We start from the raw sequence: 23,015 nt of genomic DNA on the forward strand, positions 1-23,015 counted from the left end.
ATATTATTATACAGGTATACAATATGATTCTTTGTGTATATTGCAAAAGGAATATCACAGTATATCTTGTTCAGTCACTCAGTCATGTCCAGCTCGTTGTGACCCCATAGACTGCGGCATGCCTGGCTTCCCAGTCCTTCACTCTCTCCCCGAGTCGGCTCACACTCATGTCCATTGATGAATGATCCCATTCAACCATCTTGTCCTCTGTCGCCCCCTTCTTTTCCTGCCCTCAGTCTTTCCCAGCGTTAGGGTCTTTTCCAGTGCATCGAGTGCATCACTTTGCATCAAGTGGCCAAATTTATTGGAGCTTCAGCATCAGTCCTTCCAATAAATATTCAGGGTTGGTTTCCTTTAGGTTTTACTGGTTTGATCTCCTTGCTGTCCAAGGGACTCTCAAGAAGAGTCTTCTCCAGCACCACAATTGGAAAGCATCGATTTTCTGCACGCAGCCTTATTTATGGATATGGACCAATTCTCACATCCATACATGAATCCTGGAAACCATAGCTTTGACTAGACGAACCTTTGTCAGCAAAATAATGTCTCTGTTTTTTAATACACTGTCTAGGTTTGTCATAACTTTTCTTCCAAGGAACAAGCGTTTTTTTAATTTTATGGCTGCAATCACCGTCCACAGTGATTTTGTAACCTAAGAAAATAAAGTCTGTCACTGTTCCCATTTTTGCCGCATCTATTTGCCATGAGGTGATGGGACCAAATGCCATGATCTTAGTTTTCTGAATGTTGAGTTTTAAGCCAGCTTTTTCACTCTCCTCTTTCACCTTCATCAAAAGGCTCTTTGTTCCTCTTTGCTTTCTGCCATTAGGGTGGTGTCATTTGCATATCTGAGGTTGTTGCTGTTTCTCCTGGCAATCTTGATTCCAGCTTGAGCTTCATCCAGCCTGACATTTCACATGATGTACACTGCATGTAAGTTAAATAAGCAGGGTGACAATATACAGCCTTGACGTATGACGTACTCCAGTCTTGAACCAGTTTGTTGTTGCATGTCCGGTTCTAACTGTTGCTTCTTGACCTGCATACAGGTTTCTCAGAAGGCAGGTAAGGTGGTCTGGTATTCCCATTTCATTAAGAATTTTCCACAGTTTGTTGTGATCCACATAGTCAAAGACTTTAGCTTAGTCAGTGAAGCAGAAGTAGCTATTTTTCTGGAATTCCCTTTTTCTATGATCCAACAGATGTTGGCAGTTTGATCTCTGGTTCTTCTGCCTTTTCTAAATCCAACTTGGACATCTGGAAGTTCTTGGTTCACATACTGAGAAAAAGTATTTTTAAACCTTTTCTAAAATTGAGCCTAGCTTGAAGGATTTTAAGCATTACTTTGCTAAGGTGTGAAATGAGTGCAATTGTGTGGTAGTCTGAACATTCCTTTGCATTGCCCTTCTTTGGAATGGTCATAAAAACTGACCTTTTCCAATCCTGTGCCTGTTGCTGAGTTTTCCAAATTTGCTGGCATATCGAGTGCAGCACTTTTACAACATCATCTTTTAAAATTTGAAGTAGTTCAGCTGGAATTCCATCACCTCCACTTTGTTGTAGTAATTCTTCCTAAGGCCCACTTGACTTCACACTCCAGGATGTCTGGCTCTAGGTGAGTGATCACATCATCATGGTTATCTGGGTAATTAAGACCTTTTTTGTACAGTTCTGTGTATTCTTGTCACCTCTTCTTAAATCTCTTCTGCTTCTGTTAGGTCCATACTGTTTCTGTCTTTATTGTGCCCGTCTTTGCATGAAATGTTTGGTATCTCTAATCTTCTTGAGATCTCTAGTCTTTCCCATTCTATTGTTTTTGTCTATTTCTCTGCATTGTTCACCTAAGGCTTTCTTATCTCTCCTAGCTGTTCTTTGGAACTCTGCATTCAGATGGATATATCTTTCCTTTTCTCCTTTGCCTTTCACTTCTCTTCTCTTCTCAGCTATTTGTAAGGCCTCCTCAAACAACCATTTTGCCTTTTTGCATTTCTTTCTCTTGGGGATGGTTTTGATCACTGCCTCCTGTACAGTGTTATGAACCTTCATCCATAGTTCTTCAGGCACTCTTGTTTATCGGATCTAATCCCTTGAATCTGCTTGTCACTTCCACTGTATAATCATAACGGATTTGATTTAGGTCATACCTGAATGGTCTAGTGGTTTTCCCTGCTTTCTTCAATTTAAGTCTGTATGTCTAGTTAACATTCATTACTGAAAACTTACCCATTTTTTCTTGTAATGAGAACTTTTATGATTCACTCTATTAGCAACTTTCAAGTATACAACAGTATTTTTTCTTAAACCTTTTTTAAATTGAGATACAGTTAATGTACAATATTATATAAGTTACAGGTGTACAACATGGTGATTCACAATTTTTAAATTTTATACTCCATTTATAGTTTTTATAGGTCTTCCCTAGTAGCTCAGATGGTAAAGAATCCACCTGCAACGTGGGAGACCCGGGCTTGATCCCTGGGCCGGGAAGATCCCCTGGAGGAGGGCATGGCAATCAACTCCAGTATTCTTGCCTGGAGAATCCCACGGACAGAGGAGCCTGGAGGGCTACAGTCCATGGGGTCACAAAGTCAGGACATGACTGAGTGACTGAACACGTAGTTATAAAATATTGGCTGTATTCCCTGTGTTGTATGCTATATCCTTGTAGCTTTATTTTATACATAATAGTTTGTACTTAACCCCCATCCCTGTCTTGTCCCTCTCTCCACTAGTAACCATTAGTTTATTCTCTGTATCTGTGAATTTATTTCCCTTCTGTTACATTCACTACTTTTATTTTGTAGATTCCACATATAAGTGATATTATATATAGTGTTTGTCTTTCTCTAACTTATTTCACTAGCATAATACCCTCAAAGTCCATTCATGTTGTTGTGAATGGCAAAATTTTCATTCTTTTTAATGACTGAGTAGTATCCCAGCGTGTGTGTACATAAACCATGTTTTTTCTATCCATCCGTTAATGGACACAGTTTGCTTCCTTATCTTGGCGATTAAAAATAATGCTGCTATGAACATTGGGGTGCACGTGTCTTTTCAAATTAGTGTTCTCTTTTATTTTGAATATATAGCAAAAGTGGAAGTGCTGGGTCATATGGTAGTTCTGTTTTTAGCTTTTTGAAAAGCTGCTGCATTGTTCTCCACAGTAGCTGCACCAATTTACATTCCCACCAGCAGTGTACCAGGGTTCCCTTTTCTCCACATCTCCACCTACATTTGTTAATCTGTGATATTTTTGATAAGCCATTCTGACAAGTGTGAGGTGATAATCTCATTGTGGTTTTAATTTGCATTTCTCTGATTAGCAGTATTGAGAGTCTCTACATGTACCGGTGGCTATCTCTGTGTCTTCTTTGGGAAAATGTCTGTTCAGGTTTTCTGCCCATTTTTAAATTGGGGTTTGGTTTTTGATGTTGAGTTTTATGAGCTATTTATATACTTTGGATATTAACCCCTTATAAGTCATCTCATTAGCAGATGTTTTCTAATTTTAAAGGTTGTCTTTTTGTGATGGTTTTCTTTGCTGTGCAGAACTTTTAAGTCTAACAAGGTCTCATTTGTTTCACTTTCATTTGTTTATTTTTGCTTTTATTTCCTTTGCTTTAGGAGATAGATCCAAAAAGGTATTGGTACGATTGTTTCAAAAAGTGTTCTGCCAGTATTTCCTTCTAGGAGTTTTATGGTTTTGGTCTTAAATTGAGACCTATAATCCATTTTGAGTTTATTTTTGTATATGGTGTGGGAAAATGTTCTAGTTTCATTTATTAATATGTAACTGTCCAGTTTTCCCAGCACCACTTATTGAAGAGACAGTCTTTTCTCTATTGTATTTTTTGTCTTGTCATAGATTAATTGCAATTTGTATATATACATGATTGTTTTAAGTTGCTAATCTCTCCCTTTCAAGTCCTTTTTAACAGCCCTGCATTTGTACTCTCCTCCCCTCACAATTTTTGCTTTTGATGTTATATTTTATATCTAATTATTTTGTGGATCCCTTAACTGGGCTTTCCTAGTGGCTAAGTGGTAAAGAATCTGCCTGCCAGTGCAGGAGATACAGGTTCGACCCTTGGGTTAGGAAGATTCCCTGGAGAAAGAAATAGCAACCCAGTCCAATATTCTTACCTGGGAAATCCCATGTACAGAGGAGCCTGGCAGGCTACAGTCCATGGGGTCGCAAAAGAGTCGGAGACGACTCGGCATCTAAACGACAGTTCCTTATTGTGAATATTCATGATTTTGCTACTTTTGTCTTCTAACCTTACTAGCTTTGTGTGTGGATGATTTCCTACCTTTTCTGTATGGTTGCCTGTACCAATGAACTTTTTCATTTCATAATTTTCATGCTTATAGCCTTTTTTTTTTTAATTTCAGAGAAGTTCCTTTAACATTTGTTGTAAAACTGGTTTGGTGATGCTGAACTCTTAGTTTTTGTTTGTCTGTAAGGCTTTTGATCTCTCCATCAAATCTGAATGAGAGTCTTTCTGGCTAGAGTATTCCTGGTTGTAGGTTTTTCCCTTTTATCACTTTAAATATAGCCTGTCACTCCCTTCTGGCCTGCGGAGTTTCTCCTGAGAAGTCAGCACATAGCCTTGAGGGAATTCCCTTGTTTCTTCTCCCTTGTTGCTTTTAGTAACAAGAGCAGTTTTTAATTTTTACCCTTAGAAACTAGAGTTGTCTTGTAGGACTTCCTGCACTTCCTGGACTTGGATATCTGTTCCTTTCCCAGGTGAGGGAAGTTTTCAGTTATTGTGTCCTAAAATATGTTATCAGCTCCTCTCTCTCTCTCTCCTCCTGGCACCTGTACAGTGGGAGTATTAGTGCACATGATACTGTCCTAACAATTTATTAAAGTGTTGTCATTTCTTATCATTTTTTAAAAATTCATTCAGTGTCACTGATTTCTGCTACTCTCTTCTAGCTGGCTGATCCATTCCTCTATATCCTTTAGTCTACTTTAATTCCTTTTAGTGTATTTTTCATTTCAGTTATTCTTCATTTCTGTTTTGCTCTTTATTTTCTCTTTGTTAAAAACTTCTAGCTTCTCATTCTGTGCAGCCATTGTTCTCGCGAGTTCTTTGATCATCTTATACAATCACTACCCTGAACTCCTTCTCTGGTAGATTGCCTGTCTCCACTTCACTTAGTCCTGCGGTTTTACCTTGTTGCTCTGTCTGGAACATGTTCTTCTGTCACCACATTTTGCCTAAGTTGCTGTTTTTATTTTTATGTGTCTGGTACATTGATTATGTTTCCCTACTGGAGAAATGGCTTTTTGTTGGAAAAGCCCTGTGCATCCCAGCAGTATGTCCCCCGCTGGTCCCCGAGCTGTGTGCTCCAGCGGTTGCCCCTCTGAGGGCTGCATGGGGCCTTCGGTTGTGGTGGGCTATTCGCTCCGCTTGGTTGGCCCCTGGTCCCGTTGGTTGCCAGGCCCTGCCTTGTGCTGAGGCTGCCAGCTGCTGGTTGGCTGGTCACAAGGTGGCTGACTGCGTAACCTGAGACCCCCGGGACTAGTGCTGGCTCAGTGGTGGGTGGAGTCAGACTGAAGGCCTCAGAGCTGTTTCCTGCCGGTTGGTGGGTGAAGCCAGATCCTGGCTTAGTGCTGTCTTACACACGGGCAGAGCAGGTCTTGGAGTCTGGTTGCAGAGCCCAGGGGTCCCGGAGCTGGTGTCTGACTGCTGGGTGTGGACAGTTCCTGGCACAGTTGGGTACAGGGTCTGGGGTGCCCTGAAGCTTGTGTTGGCCTGCTAGTGGCCAGGGCTGGGGCCCAGCTGTCCCAGTGAGGGGTCTGGCCTACTGATCCGTATGTTGCAGAACTAGTTTTCTTGTGTCTGATGTCTGCCCCCTGGTGGGAGAAACTGGTCCAGAGGCTAGAGCAGGCTCCCTTGAGGTCAGGGCCAGGGCCAGCGGATCTAGATCTTGGAACTGCTGCATGCTCACTGGTGGATGAAGTTCAGGGGTCTTAAGGCAGCCTGTCGGTTGATGGGTGGGACTGTGTCCCTGCTCAGTTGCTTGGCCTGAGGTGTCCCAGCACTGGTACCTATAGGCTTTGGGTAGGGCCAGGTCTTGGTGCTAATAAGCTAGAGGTTGGATTCCACAGTAATGCTTGCCAGCACCAAGGTCCATGTGGTAGAAGGAGTTCCTCACAATGGCTGCCACCAGGGTCTGTGTACCCGGGGTGAGCTGCAGCTGCCACCTGTCTCACCAGGAGACTCTGAGTTCAGGAAGTGGGTCTGGCCTAGGCTCCTCTCCAATTACTGCTTCTGTCCCCAGTCCCAGAATAGAGACTTTGTGTGTGCCCTTTAAGAATGAAATTTCTTTCCTTCAGCCTTTTGGGACTCCTAAAAGTAATCACCACTTGCCTTCAAAGCCAGATGTTCTGAGGGCTCATCTTCCCAGTGCAGGACCCTCAGGCCAGGGAGCTCACTCCTTTGGGAGAACCTCTGCAATGTAATTATTCTCCAGTTTGTGGGTCATGGGACTTGACTATATTGCAAGTCTGCGCCTCCTACCATCTCGCTGTGGTTCCTTCTTGATGTCTTTAGTTATAGAAGATCTTTTTTGGTAGGTTCCTATCTTTTTCATCAACTGTTGTTCAGCAGATGGTTGTGGTTTTGGTGTGCCTATGAGAAGAAGTGAGTTCAGGGTCTTTGTACTCTGGCATCTTGGCCATCCTCCCTTCCTTATACCTTTTCCGTGAGTAAGGAGAAATCCCTTCTTAAGCGCCTTGTAATAAGATACACAGCAGGATCTCATCATGATGCAAACCTGGCCAAGGCTTGCTGCTCTGTGACTTGAGTTGAGGAGGCGGTAGTGAGGCCTCTGTAAGAGCTGGGTTTGTTTTACAGAGGGCGTGAACTAGACTCCTGATAGAGGAGGCGACTTCTGGTGCCCAGAGCACTGCCCCCGTCAACACAGTATTAATTGTAGTCACCGTACTGTACACTGGGGCTTCCCTGGTGGCTCAGACGGTAAAGAATCTGCCTGCAGTGCTGGAGACCCAGGTTCGATCCCTGGGTTGGGGAGATCCCCTGGAGGAGGGAGTGGCTACCCACTCCTGTATTCTTTCCTGGAGAATTCCAAGGACAGAGGAGCCTGGTGGGCTACAGTCTGTGGGGTGGCAAAGAGTCGGACACGACTAAGCAACTAACACTTTTACTTACTGTACATTAAATCCCCTGATTTATTTACTGTATAACAGGAAGTTTGTACTTCTATCTTTATTATATAAATACATAATTTTTTTTTGTCTGTGCCATGTAGCTTGCCGGATCTCAGTTCCCTGACCAGGGGTTGAACCCAGGCCGCCACAGCAGTAAAAGTCCAGAATCTTTAACTGTTAAGCCACCAGGGAAATCCCTAATTGAAATATTATTAATGTTTACAATAGAGAAGTTCACAATCTCTGCAGTGATAAAACAGTAGGTTCTAAAACAATCTGAAGTTGAGAGATAATTAAATGTGTAGCTTTCACTCTGACAAAAGTTCTTGGTGATAACGAACCATGAGTTTTTAGGAGAAATTCCATCAAAAAAAGGGGAAATCCATTTTGTTTATGGGGAGTTTGTGTATTATAGATTTCCAAGGCAGCAAAGTAGTATTTCCTCAATTTCAGAGCTATTTTAATACAGCTTTCTATGTAATATCATAATATTATAGAGCTGATTCAAAATATTAGCCATTCAAAAATTAGACAAAACTTGTGATTTCCCTGGTGGTCCGATGACTAAGACTCTGCACTCCCAATGGAGGGAGCCAGGATTCATTCCTTGGTCAGGGAACTGGATCCCACATGCCCCGACTAAGACCTGGGGCATCCAAATAAATAAAAATAAATATTTTTTTAAAAGAAAATAATCAGAACATTTGTTTGACCTATAAATCTTTGATTATGGTTCCAACCAAGACTTCTAGCTCAGAGATACACCTATGCAACAGTCGGAGTTTCTACAACTCTGCCCCCTACTTTTCTAAAGCAGAGGAATGAAACATTGTGTAAAACTGCTTTTAAGTTACATAAATGATTCTGGGCTACAAAACTACATATTGCTATTAGTTATGAAAAAGTATTTGGTATTTCAAGCAATCAGACCAACATAGTTCTATGATTTATGTCATTTCTGATATTTTTATCCTCAAGGTACTAAACTTTTAGTCTAACAGCAATAAAAAAATTTTACCTTCAATATTTTCTAGGTGCCCAAGGTCCTAATGAGATGCAGTCTAAAAAATCCTCAACCCTACCATGTTCTAGCTCACAAGAAGAAGAAGTATTGAACCTTCCCTCTAGTTTTCTGTCCAAGAGGAGGACATCCTTTGTTGAAGACAGTGAGTAGTAACACTGAGCTCTTGAGACTGTGGCTGGGAGCTGGAGATCATAGATCGTGAGCAGTTGCTATTAGCCTTTTTACTTTTGTTGCTCTACAGTAAATGCGATTCTTTTTGGTTTTACATGACCTCATTTGTAAATGTTTACTATTAATTATGAACTTGGATGTCTTCTTAAGATGGTCTTTGGTCATATGTTTTGCATCCACTATTTTATTATCTAAATCCTCTCAAAGACTTTAGGACAGTAAGAGTCTCTGATACATTAGTTTATCAGTTGGTGGTCTTCAAATTATATTAACTTGAAAAATATTCTCATTTCATATTATCTCTGGGATTTTCATACAGTTAGCCATTAACTATGACTTTATATAATACTAACTATTTTTATAACATATAGATTAACCATAATTTATATAGCTATTCTTCAAACCATTTAGGTTTTTAGTAATTTTTCATTATTTTTAAATAAATTTTTAGGAAAATATTATAATAAAAATTACATTCTTCCTAATTTAATTAGGTCCCTACTTGTTCATTGAGAATGAGTCCCTATTTCCATTGTCTTTTTGGTGTGCTTTTCTTAAAATCAAGTTTAAAATATATTTCTAAGTAGTGTGTGTGTACATTTGTTTGTATAGGGTATATGTATATGTGAAAGGATTTATGTCTTATCCACTTTAATTTGTCCAACTAGCAGGAATTTCTTCTGTGGATGTGATTCCAAGTGCTAGGAAGTTAGGGGAGCCTATCCGGTCAGCTGTTCCTTTGCATCCACCTTACCACCCTTCAGAGCCTCGCGCTCCCTGCCCCATAGGAAGAGAATACTTGCGTTCAAGCCACTGCTCCCCTCCCATGAATTCTACTGGAGAAGGCACAGCATTTTCTGTGGTAAGTGGAAAAGCTTGCTTTCAGCTGGACCATAGTCTATAGATTTATTTAAAAGGTCTCTGCTACAATAGTAGTCAAGAATACTGCACTAACCAGAGAGCACTGTATTTCTTAAAATTCACCTCTGCATACACCTGCACATTCTTACAAGGAAGATAGGGACAGGATGACTGTAAAAGGGGAAATAGGATGAGCCAACACATACTGAGTGCTTATTTTGTGTTAGGCACAGTTTTGCATACTTTACAAATATTGGATAAATCACTTCTTACAACACAGCTCTGAAGTAGATACTGTTTTTATTTCTTATGGAGAAACTGAAATACAGGGTTTAAGAATCTTGTCTGAGGTCACACAGCAGTTGTAGAATTAGGATTAGAATTCAGGCATTCTAGCTTCAGAATCCATATTGTATGTATCTAATTTAATAATTGAAATTATTTAACATAAAAGAAAGTATAAAAAATAATCTTTCAGCCATATTCCTGTTAATCCAGCATGAACTACTATTAACATTCTGGCCTTTTCACGTCTACTCTTTTCTTTGAAAATAAAAGCCTTTTTTATACAGTCATCACGTTCCTATTTTCCCAGCAACAGGTATATGCCAAGGTATATGTATATGCCAAGGGTAAATGTATTTTAAAAATGATACACTGTCATTGTTAAAAATTGAAACAATACCAAAAAAGTAAATTAGCATTAGGTGACCGTCATTCTAAACATTCTGAGCATCAGTTTAGATCGGAGGGTGAACGGATAAAGAGAGAAAGGGATCATAGGTTAGTGATTACTTTGAGGGGGCTTGCAGGAGTAGTGGAAAGGCTTCTGAGTTGTTGGTAATACTCTTTCTTTACTGGGTGGCAGTTAAATGGGAATAATTATTTTGAACCTGTTCTTGAGAGGGACACTAACTTCAGTTTTAAAAAGGTTTTTTTTAAATGTGATTATAATATAGGTTTTACTTAAAGGTATTAAGTTTAATTTTCCTTTAATAGAAGAAAAAGGTACTGAAGTGAAATTAAAGAGATAATTAAACATCAGATGTTTCTTAACTACAAGAAATATTTTCCATAAGATTCCCTCCAAAGTTAAGATATAATTAGCCTCCAACTAATAAAAATAAATGAAAAAAAAACAAGATATAAATTGTTTAAATATTGAATTTATATTCATATTTTAGAGGTTTTGCCTGTTTGTTTTGAACAGTTTCTGTTGACTTCTTCATATGAAAGATGATTTTAATACTTTCCAGTTGTGATTTGATCATTTTTTCACTGTCCAGGTATAGCCATAATCAAGTTTTCATATTTGAGACCACCTCACTTGCCTTTATATTTGAATGACATCCTGAGCCATGCTTTTTCTTTGAGGACAAGTTTACAGACATTGCTCCATTCCTTTGGCATTGGTGATCAGTAGAGTGTTTTGACAAATGGGGTTTTTAAAAAAGCAAAACATGAAGAATAAAGGGAGCTAGCTTTCTATCACAGGTCCTCCCTTCCCATCACACACAATATGTTGTTTTTTATGTCTTCCCTATATCTTTTTCAAATCAACTCTCCTTTGTTTTTAATAGGAACCAGACAATAGAGTTTCCTTAACTTCCAAGTTGTCTGAAGATAGCAAACAGGAAGTGTATTCAGCTCGGCACCAAGGCCCTGGGATAAGGAAACTTCCCAGAGGAAAAAGGTAACAGCACTGCAGGCTTCAGTGTTGACAGGTTGTCCGCAAAGGGATTCGAAGAGTTAAGGGTATACGCTCCAGATTTAGCTGTGAAGGCCAGTATGGAATATTTGGCAAAGCATGTATTACAGTTGTTCTGAACTAAGTAATGTATGCTTGTCTATTTAAATGTCATATCACTTTTTATTACAGATATGAAAACAGAGCTGCAGTCTCATCCTGGGGTTCACCTTTCTCCCAGAGGGCAGGAAAAAGGTTCACAGAACAAGAATTACATGCAGTATCAGAGAAACTGTCTCAGCGCCTCTCTGAACTAGATTCGGCAAGTCTTATTTTTTTCTTATCTGTATTGAGATTGCCATAGTTGGTGAACATTTAAGTGATTTTCCAACTAAGGTGAGAGCTAAGCTTAATGAACTAGAAAGTTAATTTTATCTTAGTTACTGTGAAAATCTTCTGTAAGTCAAGCAGATGGGACATAGGCTGAGAAATTATCTCCTAGCCTTTTATGATATAACCAGATATGGTACATATTCATCTAAATTTTATCAAATTCTGATTAAATAACATGATTACATTAAACCATATATACTTAGTTGCATATGTATTGTTTCTGTTTGTCACTAAAGACATTTTGGTATAAAATTGGATGAGCTCTGATTTTCAAAAAATAAAATACTGTAGTTTGGGGATATCATTGATTAAATATATTAAGTCCCTATGTGACTTACTCTTAAGGTTATTGAAACTGATAGTCTGTGGCACTGATAAATATCCTTTAGAAACTCTGCATAAGCGTCTGAAAACTTGTGTCTGAACCTGTGCCTAATTATCAGAGAAAGCTTTTAGAAGGTTATGTCTGTCTAATCCTTGCAACTTGCATTCTGCTGAAATCAGTAACAGATGTTAAAAAGGATTTTCTTGATAGATGTTAAAAAGTGCCCTGGGTGATCGAATGAAAGAAAAGACTGGCTCCAAAGAGGAGAATATTGGAAATGAAGAGGTGGAAAGTGGAAATGATGAGACACTGTCTCAGCACAGTGATGGCATCGTGGAGTATGGACCGAAGAAGCCAAGGCCAGGTAACGCCTGTATGCATTTCATCAGGATCTGTTTGAATTTTATCTTGTTCTTTTGTTTGGAACATGTTCTACTGCTTCTTCCGTTTCCTGCCTTTGTGTTGGTTTCTGAGCAGTGTGTAGGACAGCCGCGCTCTCAGTCCTGCAGGAGCAGTCTTGCTCAGGAGAGGACTCTTCGCCTTCAGCCCATCCCTCACTCCTGGTTGGTTCTCAGACCTGTGGTTGTCCAAGCCACTCTCTTCATTCCTATGGCTCCTGGCAGTTGAGGGTGCTCTCTGACCCTTTTTGATGTGGGTTTTTTGTCATTTCAGTCACTCAGCTACTGTCTAGATTCTTTTCAGAGGAAATTATTCCATATGTAGTATATGTTAGTGTCTATGGAGGAAATGAATTCAGGAGCCTGTATATTACCATCTTGAACTGGAACCCTCTCACTCCTGTCTTTTTACTTAAAAAAATTTTTTTTAATGTTTTAATTGAAGGATAATTGCTTTATAGTATGTTGGTTTCTCCCAAATATCAACATGAATCAGCCATAGGTATACATGTCCCCTCCCTCTTGAACTTCCCTCCCACCTCCCTCCCGTCCCACCCCTCTAGGTTGTTCCAGAGCCCCAGTTTAAGTTCCCTGAGTCACACAACCAGTTCCCATTTCACCTGTCTTGTCTTTAACAGCATTGTGTTACCTGTCTAAATATGCAATTTTTTTAATTTACATAGATACTATATATGTTATTCTGCAACTTTTTTTTTTTCCTGTTAACATTGTTTTAGAAATCTGTTCCTACTTCTGGTTCACTCATTGTAACTACCGTGTAACCGAGTTCATTCTTCCTTGGTGACTAAGACGGTAAAGAATCTGCCTGCAATGCAGAAGAGACCTAGGCTCGATCCCTGGGTTGGGAAGATCCCCTGGAGAAGGGAATGGCTACCCACTCCAGTATTCTCAGGGCTTCCCTAGTGGCTCAGAGAGTAAAGGATCTTGCCTGCAGTGTGGGAGACCTGGGTTCAATCCCTGGGTTGGGAAGATCCCTTGGAGAAGAGAAAGGCTACCCGCTCCAGCATTCTTACATGGAGAATTCCATGGACGGAGGATCCTGGTGGGCTACAGTCTGTAGGGTCACGAAGAGTTGGACATGACTGAGTGACTGACACTTTTCACTGATTTCATACAGTGTATCTCATTTATATGTGTGTATTTTTATTTAGGTGTATGTGGATTTTTTTTGCTTCCCGATTTCATAACTACAAATACTTCTGCAGTGAACAACTTCAATATGTGCAGAAGTTTCTCTGGGATCCACATCTACTAGAATTGGTAGATCAGAGGTTTGCACTTTCTTACCATTGCCAAATTCCCCTCCAAAGTGATCGCACACATTTGTACTTACATGAGCAATGCATGACAGTTTCCAGTTTGCCACATCCTTGCAGATGCTTCCTACTGTTTGTTCAAATAATTATCCCATTTTCCAGCAACTAAAATTCTACATGTTTTGCATTCATTTTTATCTACTTTGGTCATCCCTTGTTTCTCTAGAAATAGTCCATTTCTCATCCAGAACTTCCTTAACTTTTCAGTTTTTTTTTTTTAACTTTAAGAATACTTTTTCCTTGTCTTGATTATTTCCTCCCTTCCCTGAAATTTGGCTACGGTAATCCCTAGGAAGCCTCATCCTGTAACGTGCGTGTTTCCCTTGGGGTACATGTACATCATATACCATTTTGAAAACACATTGTAAGTTAAAATGTTATGTTTATTGGATCTTCAGTTTCTAAAGAAGAATACATTGTTGGACATAGTAAAAATGTTAAAACACCATTTAAAATAGATTGTGCAAGTTAGTAACTTGAAAGATTTAAATTAAGAGAGTAAAGAGACAAAAGCTCAAGGACACGTCTCTGGAAAATTTTATTTAGAAAGTTATCAAACCTTTCAAATTTCCTTGATGTCAGAGCTGTATTGAATTACTTGCTTTTCCTAAAAGGCACAGACCCCCCCCCCCTTCACAACTAGCAGATTCCTAAGTCTATCTATAAACAATGGACATAAAAAAGTATGTGGAGGGAAGTAATTTGTTAGATCTCGCAGGCAGTGTGGAATATGAGGGCTGGATCACTAGGGAAGAACAGGACTGCTTAAAAATGCTAAATAACTTCTGTGTATAAGGTGTTGCTTTATAAGGGTAAGGGGTGTGTGTGTGTGTGTGTGTGTGTGTGTATATATACATACATACACACTTAGATCTCCCTTCTCAGGGCCTACATAGGCAAAAGGGTAGCAGACACACCGCTAGGATGGTTTAACTTTTTTTTTTCTCTCTCCACCACCAAGAGTACTAAGTATAGGCCTTTGTGTGCAGCAGGCATTCCACATGTTGCTCCATTTTCAACCCAAAAGTGAATATAGAAATTTAGTACTTCTTTGAAACATTTTGAGTACATATTTCTGTGCATTTGTCTGTTTGCTTGGTATGATTAAACATACAAATAGAAATTAGAGGAGAGTACATTTAGTACATTCACAGTCTCTTTGGATTCAGTGAGAATCAACCATTTGGTGCCAGCTTGACATTTCTAGCTCTCAGAAACTCACGGTACGTGTCTCTCTTGTGCTGCAGGACTTGCCATGCATAGAAGGGCACCCTCCAGATCTCATTCACTCTCTCCATCACCAGTTAACAAAAACAAACAATTCCAGGTGGAGAGAAAAAGGCAGCGAAAACCAAAAGAAACAGATGTCCGCCGATTTCAAGCAAAGGTATATCCTATCTCTTGACTGTTACTAGGCAGCAGGTATTACCATTATTTACCCTCAGCCAGATGCTACAGTGAACATGCTGTTGATTAAAGGCATAAAATGCATTTAAGATTCTTGAGCTGAGTGGATGACAAAATCATGTGACATGGCTTTTATGTCCCCCATTATAAAACTTGTACTCCTGAAACTCTAAGAAAACTAACCTTATATAACTCCAGTGGACTAAGAAAGTGTATCAGTGTAGACTGATATTTTAAGGGAGAGGTTTAGAAATAAAGAGAACTTGAGGTGGATTAAATGTGACAGACCATTTGAGTTACAGATAGGATGAAAATGCCCAAGACAGGAATGAAAGGAAGTGGTTAGGGTTCAACAGGAGAATGTATGATTACTGAGGAAGACTTTCTGCTGTGAATAGTGATTTTGACATGTAGCATAAACTTAGAGCACTTAAGTTTATTGCTATAGTATGTTTTATCATGGTGAAAACTAATTCAGTATGTAATTCAACATGTAACTTCCATCCAAGGATGTATCAAAACAATTATAAACTGTGGGAACAAAAAAATAACGTTAGGTAAAGTTTTATGTCTCAGTTAGGTATCTGTTAAATAATATATATTTATTGATCAGTAGCCTGAAAGGAACTTTTAAGAAAAGTGATTTGAATGGCAGTCTTAGGTAGATTTTTTTTTCTTCATTTTCATTTGTATGTTTTTAATAACTATAATATCACATGGCCTTTTCCCCTGTAGGCAATAACAGAGGCATTTGAAAAGGAACTAAGAAGAAATAAAGTTCAAGAGAATATTGGACCTCTAGGAATAAATGACGAGGAGGAAACAGTGGGTAAAAGTCTCTACTGTAATAAATGCCATTTGATCAAATCAGTGGAAAGTACAGAGATGATCTTTTTAAAAGGAAAAAAGAATCAACAGAACCTTAATCATTAGCCTCTTAGAAAAAAGCAGAATTTTACTTCATGGATGTGGATTTTCTTTTATTCATAGGGTAACCAAGCTGCTAAAATGTGGTACCAGAAACACTAGTATTTTTTCCTGCCTGCCTGAAACTTCAATCAGTTTTAAGGGCTTCTATTGTTTTATCAGTTCACCAAGGCTTTGAAGACAGTCTGGGCTGACAAGTTAAAGAGGGAGAGTAAGAGAAGACAGAAAATCCCAGTTCTGAGCTTGGTTGGAACAAACCCAAAGCATAAGTTTTCATTGCCTTTCAAAAGAATAGTTACAGAAGCTAAATGAAAGCAGGGAAGAAAATGCTTACGCTAAAATGTTCACAAACCAGGATATAGAATATAGTATGGTTATAACTAAACATTGTTTTAGAACTTTTGTAATCTACGTGGAAGAGACTGTCGAAGAAGCAAGCACATCAGAACATGGTCAGTTGTTGTATTTAGGGGGTAGGACTGTGGCAACTACGAAACTTGAATAAGAGTCAGTGCTTTTTCAAACTCCAAGGGCTGCCAGAAACTAAAGAGGTATTTAACTTAAAGTAGGTAAATACTAACCAAATTTTAGAAGTCTGAAGTAAGGTAGTTTGGTTGGAAATTATCTTGACTATTTTTGCTAATATGTAATATTTAAGATGATATATGAAAGAGCTATTAGACTTCTCATTCTATTGTTTTATGTCTAAGGAAAAAATATACAGAGAAGCTGTTCATAAAGGAACGCCAAAACGAAGTCAACCCTGGAAGATTTACTCTAGAAAAACCACAACTCCAAGTCCAAGAGGTGGCTTGCCAAAGCCAAATAAAGCAGTTCCAAGTAAGAACCACAAAATTGTACTTTATGGAAAACTGGCATCCTTTGAAAGTGCACGCTGCCTGCCAAGGACACAGCACTGAAAACTTAACATCTACCAGTGAGCTGGACAGAGTGCCCTCTTCTGCTGCTGCCGTATGCTAAATTTTTGTAGAGAGAGATAAAACTCTTAAATGAGCCATTTCTTTAAAACACTTAAGTATATACCAATACATTGGCACAAAGGAATGCACTGGCTATGACCTGCTGTTCCAACCTCAGCTTCTCTCTCTGTTCACTAAGTGCTGGCTGCCTTTTCTTTGTTTCTGGGAAGTTGGTAGAACCAAGGGGATGCTCCAAAGTAAGCAGAGGGCCTATCCAGCTCCTGTATATTTAGAGTTGGCACTGAGGTGCATTTTCAAAGACCACTGACCTTCTAACTACATCCTAGTAGACACAGACTTTCCTTCCTGGGAGGGTTGGAGAGTCTGTTTGACCACACACAGAGCATCCACCCCAGGCACTGAATCAGCTGAGCAGTTAGGATGGACTTCATAAGACCAGCATTTCCTCAGTCAGAAATGTTCAGCTTATTTTCATCCTTACTAGTAGTTGGCTTGTCCCAATCAGAAAAGGAATGCAAAAGTAATAACATACTTTTAGACTTGTTCTTTTCAGGCTCAGAGCCATATCACTTAGATAAGCTTTGACTGAAGGTTGAATGAGATTTCTTCTTAAAAGCTGTCAGCAAGTTTCTCAGATTAAAAAATTTTTTTTACCTTGCAGTGAAAGTGAATGAACACAGTCTCCTGCCCCTGATGCTGGAGCAGTTTCCATTTCTCTATGTTTCTGGCCAAACACTAAGCAAAATGTGGAAACAGCAAATCGCACAGGTTGAACAACTCAAAAAAGATGCATACAGAGAAAATCGATCAAAGAAGAAACTCCAGGATGAAGTAAGATAGCTGTCAATTAAGCATAGAAATATAAAGCAAAAAGATGCAGGGCTTATCCTTGATAATCTAGTGAACAGAATTATTAACCCCCTTCCCTTCCATCCCACTTAAAGATAGAAGAAGCCTTGAGAAGGCATGACCTCCTTACTGCGCTTATCAAGAAAGAATATGAACATAACAAGAGACTGGTATGTCAAGAGCAAACTGGGTATTATATCTTTGAATTTGTAAGTTAATTAATTACTTTTATTTGTACTAGCTGAGCAGTATCCCTACTGACTCATACCTCCAGCGCTTGCCTGTGGAAGCATTTAGGTCTTTAACCAACATTGATATGAGGGTAAGGTACTAGCTGCTTCATAAACACAGTTTTATTTTTTCTAATTTATTTTTTAATTGGAGGGTAATTGCTTGACAGAATTTTGCTCTTTTCTGCCAAATATCAACATGAATTAGCTATAGGTATACGTATGTCCCCTCCGTCTTGAACCTCCCTCCCTATACAGTGTCTTTATAGTAACACATTAGAGATGTTTTCTGTGAAATGAAAAACCTGAAGTTTTGAAATGTTAACTTGCCCTCAGTCCCGCCGTAGTCAGCAAGGGCAAGTTTAGATTTTAATCCAGGTCTGTCCCTGTGAGCCCCGTCAGGTTCCAGGTGGTTAACTCAAGTGTTTATTTTGTCCTCCCCCTTCTTTCTCAGGTCCCAAATAGAAAGTTGAGGTTATTTATGCCTCCATTTTAATTTGGGCTAAGAATCGTATACAGTATAATGTTATCCTCTTAAGTATCGTGAAGGGAGAGGCCAGAGATCAAAGACGGTAAAAAGCCAGAGGAAGAGACTGAGGATAGAGACAAGCTGCCACTAAGTCACGTCAGGCTTTGCGACCCCGTAGACGGCAGCCCACCAGGCTCCCGTCCCTGGGAGTCTCCAGGCAGGAACACTGGAGTGGGTCGCCATTTCCTTCTCCAGTGCGTGAAAGAGCAAAGTGAAAATAAAGTCCCTCAGTCGGGTCCGACTCTTCGAGACCCCATGGACTGTAGCTTGTCAGGCTCCTCTGTCCATGGGGATTTTCCAGGCAAAAATACTGGAGTAGGTCACCATTTCCTTCTCCAGTAGAGACAAGCAGCGAGAACTGAAACTGAACAGTTCCTGAGAAGGAAGGGGAAGCATCAGGAATTGCATGTGGGACTCTGGCACTGGGGAGAAGAAAACATGTGTCTGGACAGGTAGTTTGAAGGCTTTTCCTTCATGACTTCATTTCATCCTAACCACTTTGCTAAGATATCACCCAATTTCCTTAGTTTTGCATCTTTTGTGAATGCCAGTTTACTACTCCTTTTAAGTGGGCATCTGGGTATTACTTAGGTGACCTCCTGGAGGAACAGGGAGATGAGATGCTTGTTTGAGAGGGGCTCAGTGGAGATGGCTCTTCTTTTTTCCCACACAAATGGCATGCAGGATCCTACTTCCCCTACCAGAGGTGGAGCCCATGCCCCCTGCAGTGGGAGCACAGACTCTTAACCACTGGACTCTGGGGCACCTCTTCTGACTCTGATGATGAACCTACCAAAAAGACTGGAAGGCTTCTGGGGGCCACACTCTCTGCCCAGCCAGCAGACCATGGGCCCTCCATAGCTAGCTTGCTGCCTGAAGACATGGTGACGGGGAGCAGGGTGGATGAGAACATCAGAGTCTGTCTTCCTCTTGTTCTTACCTCTTTTTCCCTTTCCCTTAGCAAGACTTCAAGGACCGAATTCGTAAGCAGAAATTAACCCAATCAAAGATAAAAGAAAATCGACAGCAGATTGTTCGTGCCCGAAAATATTATGATGATTATAGAGTTCAGTTGCGTTCAAAAATGATGAGAATGAGGAGCCGGGAAGAAATGGTAACTATGGCTTTTCTGTCTGATCCATTTAAAAAGATAAATTTTGTCTGTTACTTTTTTGAACCACCTTCATTTTGACTCTTGTCCTAATTTGAATGCAAGTCTGAGATGCTGGCTAGAGTCCAGGCTTGTTCACACCTCATTTTATCACCGCCATAGTGCGCCCCGGTCTATTCTCAGTCTCTACTGCTTGTTTAAAATCAAAGTATAGTTGATTTATAATTGAGTATAGTTGTGTTAATTACCGCTTTACAGCAGTGACTCAGTTATACATTCTTCTCCATTACGGTTTGTCAAAGGATATTGACAAATATCCTATACAGTGGGACCTTGCTGTTTATCCATTCTGTGTATAAAAGCTTACATCTGCTAACCCCAGTTTAACCACTCCATCCTCCCCCTCAACCCTCTCTTCTTTGGTAACCCCCAGTCTGTTTTCTCCGTCCGTAATTGTTTCTCTTTGGTAGATAGGTTCACTTGTCATATTTTAGATTCCACGTATAAGTGATATTATATGGTATTTGTCTTTGTACAGATATGGTATTTGTTTGCACAGATACATGCCCAGGAACAGGACTGCTGGATCATATGGTAATTCTGTTTTTAGTTTTCTGAGGAACCCTCCATATTGTTTTCCATAGTGGCTTCACCAGCTTGTATTCCCACCAGCAGTGTAGGAGGATTCCCTTTTCTCCACACCCTCTCCAGCATTTGTAGACTTTAATGATGGCCATTCTGACTGGCATGAAGTGCTACTTCATTGTAGTTTTGATTTGCATTTCTCTAATAATTAGTGAGGTCGAGCATCTTTTCATGTGCCTGTGGGTCATCTGAATCTCTACTGCACTTACCTTAATGTGAAGTCTTAATTCCCTCTGACCTCCTGTGTGTCGGTATTTCTCCAGGATAACTGCTTTAGGGGGCTGGTCGCATGTTCTGAGACAGGAACTTAAAGTGTGATTACATGACCTCAGGTTCTACTCAAAATCAGGAAAGTAATGGATAGGTATGCTGTGAAATCTTTCTACAGGGTACTTGCTATTTCATCCTTATCAAGCTTGTGATTCCAAACTAGCAATAAATTTCATCTCTAGAGTAAAACATTAGGGTAATTCTACTTCATGGGACTAAAGACTCTGAAGGGAGTCATACTATTATCCTCATTTCTAGAAGATACTTAATTTGAGAGGTTTAATAACTTCACACTAAGGTAATACCACTGACTAATGAATGCATGGCTGTACTTTGGTCAAGAACTCCTACCTAATCAGTGGAGGACAAGTGGGCATATCCAGATCCTTTGAACAATTGTTATCTGTGGCCTCGTTAGATAATAACAACATGGCTCTCAACTATGCACATGTAACATTTACTTATGCTTTAGGGTTATTCTCCTATATATATGGCTGCAGCAAAGAACCTTCGGGACACAGGAAAAGATATCATTAGTCATTGAAGGAATACAAATCAGAACAACAGTGACATAAACTCTCACCCATAAAGATGGCTAAAATAAAGTATTGGCAAGGATGTAGAAGTTGGAACACAGATGCAGGGCTGGTGGGGTTATAAAACGGTGCAACCACTTTGGAATACAGTCTGGCAGCTCTTCATAAGGTTAAACATGATCCAGCACTTTCACCCCAGGTAACCATACACAGATGTTCATACTATAACCACCCTATTTGTAACAGAAAGAGGAAACACTACCAATGTCCATCAGTTGGTAAATTAATAAAATGTGATATCCATATAGTAGAATATTAAAGTATTATTTGCTATTATTTCCCAAAAAAAACTTTGTGAAATACAGTCAGTATGCATACCTGTAGTTGGGCAAAATTTTATTCCACCATGAAAATTCTGCATAACTTTTTCTGACTTAAATAATTAACAGATATTTAAGAAACTGTTTGAAGAAGGTTTACAAATTCAAAAGCAAAGGTTACAAGACCTAAGAAATTATGCCAAAGAAAAGCGAGATGAACAAAAGAGACAGCACCAGAATGAACTGGACTCAATGGAGAACTACTATAAAGACCAGGTGGGCTCACCGCTGCTAGTTTACATTCTGATGTAATCTTGACCAGAGTCTATATTAATTTGGAACTTGTCACTACACAGGTTAGACTGACTGAAACTTAAGATTAAAATTAGCTAGTGCTTGACCACAGTATAGAAGCGTATTGCTGATTTTCAGCCTGTGATTTTAAGGTTTTTAAGATTTTAAGCCTGTGAATATATTGTTATATTTGAACTACAAATATAAGGTTTGTTTTTTTTCTTCCCTGTAAACAGTTTTCATTGCTGGCAGAAGCCATATCACAGGAACGTCAAGAGCTCAAAGCCAGAGAGAAATCACAGGCCCAGGTAATAATAAGATAGAAATCATTTATTTACATTTTTGAGAAATAGAAGTGGAGAGGATACTAATAAGATCTACCAACAATTCAAAACCTATATTCTGTGATTTTAACTTTAACTGTTCAGATCTCTGTTAGAGCTGCTGCTAAATTATTAAAATTACTGCAGAAGCTTGATGATTAGGAAAGTAGAGAGGGAATAAAAATAGATGAGGGCCTAGATCGGTGTTGTGACTAGCAAGATGACATGAATTCTCTTTTAGATGTTATATAAGGTGAAGAGGGAGCTGAGATCTAAGATGGAGAAGGAAATTCAACAACTGCAGTACATGATAACACAGAACGACGACGATGCTTTTTTCCGGGAATTGGAAGCTGAGCGCTTCAAATGTCGGCTTCATTTGGCTTCCTTTCAGTACAGTAAAAATCCCTTCCTATGATGCCAGACTTCCTCCGTGTGGACTTCACCAGGGCAGAGCTAGAACTGAGCCAGTAAAACAATCTAAACCAGAAGAATCATTTCAGAATGACTTATCTATATACTGACTAGTACTTTTTATGAAATAACTTTTAAAATAAATACTGTTTTCTTCAAGTTTACTGCTTTGAATTTGACCTAAAAACTAAGAGGTGCATGAAAGCAATTAACAAGCCTCAATTGAGTAGCCAGCTCCTGAAGCCTGCTGCTTTAGGTGAACAAAACAGCACTTGAGGACCAAAAAAAAAAGATCTCTAATTCAGAAAAGAGCTAAAGTGTGGGCTTGTCATTAGAGGTGGGTCTTAGGGTTAAACCTTAAAAATGCGATGGTTAAGTCTGTGTAACTTGGTCACATGGAGGCTGGAAGATGAGAATTATGCATTATGGCCTCTGTCATTTGGGAGGGGTGACAGGTGTAAGATCATCCATCTGTGCTCAGCAGAGCACTCGTGGTTGCAGGTGGGAAGGAGCACACCAGCTCTGTTTCTGGTGAGCAGAGGAGGAGGAAGGAAAACTCGCTCGGGGTGATGTCCTTCCTGAATAGGAGGGCTTCTGAAAAGGCCAGGAGGTGCGCGGAGGCTTCGGAGCAGTTGAGGAAATGGGAACTTTGCTGACCAAAGCCAGAGAATGGCAGAGGGCACCAGAAAAGGATTGGAAGGGAGAAGAGAGGCTCCCGTTAGGGCATGTAGAGAGAAGAATATATGAACAAGGATAGAGGCCCAGGGAGGCCAGCCGGCATGATAGGGTGGGATCTGCTCACCTTGGAGAGAAGAGGAGCAGGTGAACCCAATGCTCTGG

General features: G+C 39.7%; 1 protein-coding gene across 4 annotated transcripts in view; it reads left to right on the forward strand.

Annotated features, from left to right (window-relative positions):
• CEP95 (centrosomal protein 95) overlaps positions 1–22,334 on the forward strand; it is a 36,071-nt gene extending 13,737 nt beyond the window's left edge. For 3 of the 4 annotated variants that reach the window (XM_043905056.1, XM_043905059.1, XM_043905058.1), the window contains 14 exons: positions 8,218–8,349; positions 9,047–9,240; positions 10,820–10,932; positions 11,119–11,248; positions 11,855–12,008; positions 14,627–14,766; positions 15,522–15,611; positions 16,424–16,553; positions 17,316–17,485; positions 17,599–17,673; positions 19,224–19,376; positions 21,274–21,420; positions 21,675–21,746; positions 22,003–22,334. In XM_043905056.1, coding sequence (XP_043760991.1) covers positions 8,218–8,349; positions 9,047–9,240; positions 10,820–10,932; positions 11,119–11,248; positions 11,855–12,008; positions 14,627–14,766; positions 15,522–15,611; positions 16,424–16,553; positions 17,316–17,485; positions 17,599–17,673; positions 19,224–19,376; positions 21,274–21,420; positions 21,675–21,746; positions 22,003–22,179 — 1,877 coding nt within the window. In that variant the 3' untranslated portion in view covers positions 22,180–22,334. The remainder of the gene's footprint in view (positions 1–8,217; positions 8,350–9,046; positions 9,241–10,819; positions 10,933–11,118; positions 11,249–11,854; positions 12,009–14,626; positions 14,767–15,521; positions 15,612–16,423; positions 16,554–17,315; positions 17,486–17,598; positions 17,674–19,223; positions 19,377–21,273; positions 21,421–21,674; positions 21,747–22,002) is intronic. The other variant, XM_043905057.1, reaches the window with a different exon arrangement.
• Positions 22,335–23,015: the final 681 nt, after the last annotated feature.

The sequence above is a fragment of the Cervus elaphus genome, chromosome 5 (genome assembly GCF_910594005.1).
Source record: "Cervus elaphus chromosome 5, mCerEla1.1, whole genome shotgun sequence".
Lineage (NCBI taxonomy): Eukaryota > Metazoa > Chordata > Mammalia > Artiodactyla > Cervidae > Cervus > Cervus elaphus.